Raw genomic sequence first — 3,385 nt, forward strand, 5'->3', positions numbered from 1 at the left:
TATATATATAATCTTATTTATATATAATATCTAGTAGATTAAATTTATTTGTTATTTTTCATATCATTCTTTAATTTAATATTTATAAAAAAATACAAGAAGTATAAATTTTTTTATTAAGATAAGACGTGATAATATAATTGAGAAAATTTTAAAAATTAAATGTCTTTTTACAAATCATGATTTAAATAATATTTAAAAAATTCTTTTTAAAAATGTCATTCAATATAGAATGTACAAAATATTGGATTGAAATATATCAACTATAAAAAATATTTCGAACATTCCAAATAATTTAATATATTATATAACATTGTATATATATATATATATATTACACAATATTATCATATATAATAACATATTGTATGATATTATATAATATGTTATAATATGTAATAATAAAACATTATTAATCTGATTTTTTTATTGTTAAAATAGGTGAATGAGGCAGTGGGTGTTATTGGAGTTTTTATAATTTTTGGAATTTCTTCTCTTGTAGAAGGATTATTTATTTATATTGTTTTGCCAGAAACGAAAAATCGTACACTTCAAGAAATTGAAGATTATTTTCAAGTATGTATCATGTATTTATATATTATTAATTTAAAATAAAATATTAATTATAAAATAAAATTAAAAAAAAATATAAGATAAAATTAAAAATGAGTTAATTATTATGGAGTTATTTTCATCAATTTCTAGAATTAGAACTCTGGTTTTTGGAACACATATAAAAACTTAAAATTTTGATATTTGCCAATCAATTAAGTTCTGTTGAATAATTTAATTGGTCGATTTTTGCCAATATTTTGCGTTTCATTGATATCAGTATTAATCGTATTCGATTATAATGGAAAATCAAATCTGATTGTTATCGATCATGTATTGTCAATACTGATTTTGTTTATATTTACTGACATCAATCGGTAAAATTGCAATTTATAATTATTATTACAAAAAATTTTTTACCGATTGATAAATGTCGATACAAATGTAGTTTAAGATATACATTGAAAACAAAATACAAGCATTTTTCTTTTATATTTTTCTACTTCGTCATGACTTAGTGAAACGAATGAAATCGAATGAAAGTTGTCAATAATTTTCAATATATTTATTTCTCTAGGTAATTGACGCGTTTCAATCTCGATACTATGACAATTATCGACAAGACTATATGCTATTATATATAAAATATTAATATATGAAACAGTTTTGAAAAATCGATTTTAAAAATAAAAAAAACATGAAAATTAATATATAAAAATATCAATTGAGACTTAATTACAAATAATTAAATTTATGTTAAATAAAGCAAAGCAAAAATAAAGTAAGATATTTTTATCTTTGTAATATGAATTATTCTATTTCTATTTCGCTTGATTTAACATAATTTAAATTGCTTATAAATTTGTAACTTAATAAATAAATTCTATTTTTTATATATAAACTAATATTTTTGTATATTAATATACTAATATACTTTGATAGAATTAATCTTTCAAAGATATGCGAATTTACAAATATATAAAATATAAAATTTTTTCTTTTATTTGTAAGGTTAAAATCAAGAATTATATTTTATAAGAAAAAAAAATATTTTAAAATAGAAATAATTTAAAATCATAAGTCGAACAACATTATAATTATTATATTATATAATAATAATACAAACATTATTATAATTCAAAAATTAAAAATTTTTTTTGTTTTTTTTTGTATTTACAAATTAATTTCCTTTTCTTTTTATAAATAATAATTAAAAAGAAACTTTGCAATCATTTTTATTTTATGATATATATTTGTTTTTATAACTGTGTGATTAAAATTAACATTTATTTCTGATTGCAGCAAGATAACTTATTTTGGATCACCCGTTCAAGGAAAAATAGAAAATATGACATCGTAAATAAATCTTAATATTTTAAAATGTTTAAATACATATTATATATATATAATTGTGATAAAATGTTGATGTAATTTTATAATGTTTATTTATATGGTATAATTTAAGTAATATAATGTAAATATGTTTGAATTTTATTATATAAAAATTTAAATCAATTTTAATTATTGGCTGAAATTATTGAGGTAATTCACAAAGTATTTGAACTAAATGCTATTCCTTGAAGCATCCACTCACAATATGTGGAAGTGTATAACTATAATTGTGAATATTCAGTGAATTTAATGATGATTAATTTTTAGCTATTTTCTAGTATAGCTAATTAATTTTTATAACCACTAATTGAAATTTGCAACGATTAGTTAAGTTCTAATTGCATTCTAATTGGATTCTAATTGAGATGTAATTAAATTTTGAAAATTTTCTAAAAATTCTCGCGGATTCTAGTTCTTCTTCCAATTAATTATTTTTGGCAAAAATGTAATTAAAGAAAAAAAGAACTAATAGTTATTTTTCTAAAAAGTAATAAAAAAAGTAATAAGTCTTTGCAAGATCGCTTTATATTATGTAAAAATAAATTAAAATTATGTAAAAAAAAATTTTTGCAATCTTTGCAATGTTTTTCCAATGACCGATCGCAATTGACGCATGTAATGAAATTGTAGTAATGAAATTGACTATTGCTATTGTGTTTTTAAAATATAGAAAAACAGTATCTGTTACTAAAAAAAATTGAAGTTATCACTATTGAAAAATTGAAGTTATTAAAAAAATAAAATTGAAATTATTAAAAAATAAGTTATTGAAAAATTCATATTATCGTGATCGTTTCATAAGATTTTTGTTCTTAATAAATGTTAATAAATATACTTAATAAATTTATATTCATTATATTTATTAATATAATATAATAAATAATTAATAAGAATATTTATATATTATATTAATATATTATATATCTTGTGCAATACATATTGTTTTATATATCTTCTAAAATTACATTCACGATAAAGCGTGTTATATGCTATTGAATAATAATAAATTGCATAATTATATGATTTATTAAATTGTTTTTTTTTAAATACACTTGTCATTTGAAAATTATTGAATTTATGTATATAGTTTATAATTTTATAAACTATATACATACCATATATATTCTATACATACCATAATCTGTAACATGTCAATAACTTTTATTATATATAAATATCTAAATAATTCATATAAAACAGTAATATATACGTATAAAATTAATATTTAATATAATTTAATATAATATTTTAATTTTTTTATACGTGCTAATTTACAATATTCTAGAAATTCTAGAAATTTATTATCAAATTATATAATTAATTAAAAATAAATTTATATGATTTATAAAAACAAATGTTAAAACTATAAATTAAAAAAAATTAAAGATTAACAAAAATAATATATATATAGATCAAAGATTTAAAATAGAATATATTAATA

At 17.2% G+C, this 3,385-nt stretch overlaps 1 protein-coding gene across 2 annotated transcripts in view; it reads left to right on the forward strand.

Annotated features, from left to right (window-relative positions):
- Positions 1-1,969, forward strand: part of LOC102681031 (facilitated trehalose transporter Tret1-like) — a 21,566-nt gene extending 19,597 nt beyond the window's left edge. For both annotated transcript variants that reach the window (XM_006617311.2, XM_006617310.2), the window contains exons 9-10: positions 442-576; positions 1,855-1,969. In XM_006617311.2, coding sequence (XP_006617374.1) covers positions 442-576; positions 1,855-1,923 — 204 coding nt within the window. In that variant the 3' untranslated portion in view covers positions 1,924-1,969. The remainder of the gene's footprint in view (positions 1-441; positions 577-1,854) is intronic.
- The last annotated feature ends 1,416 nt before the right edge of the window (positions 1,970-3,385 follow it).

Source organism: Apis dorsata, unplaced genomic scaffold, assembly GCF_000469605.1.
Source record: "Apis dorsata unplaced genomic scaffold, Apis dorsata 1.3 scaffold_298, whole genome shotgun sequence".
Classification (NCBI taxonomy): domain Eukaryota; kingdom Metazoa; phylum Arthropoda; class Insecta; order Hymenoptera; family Apidae; genus Apis; species Apis dorsata.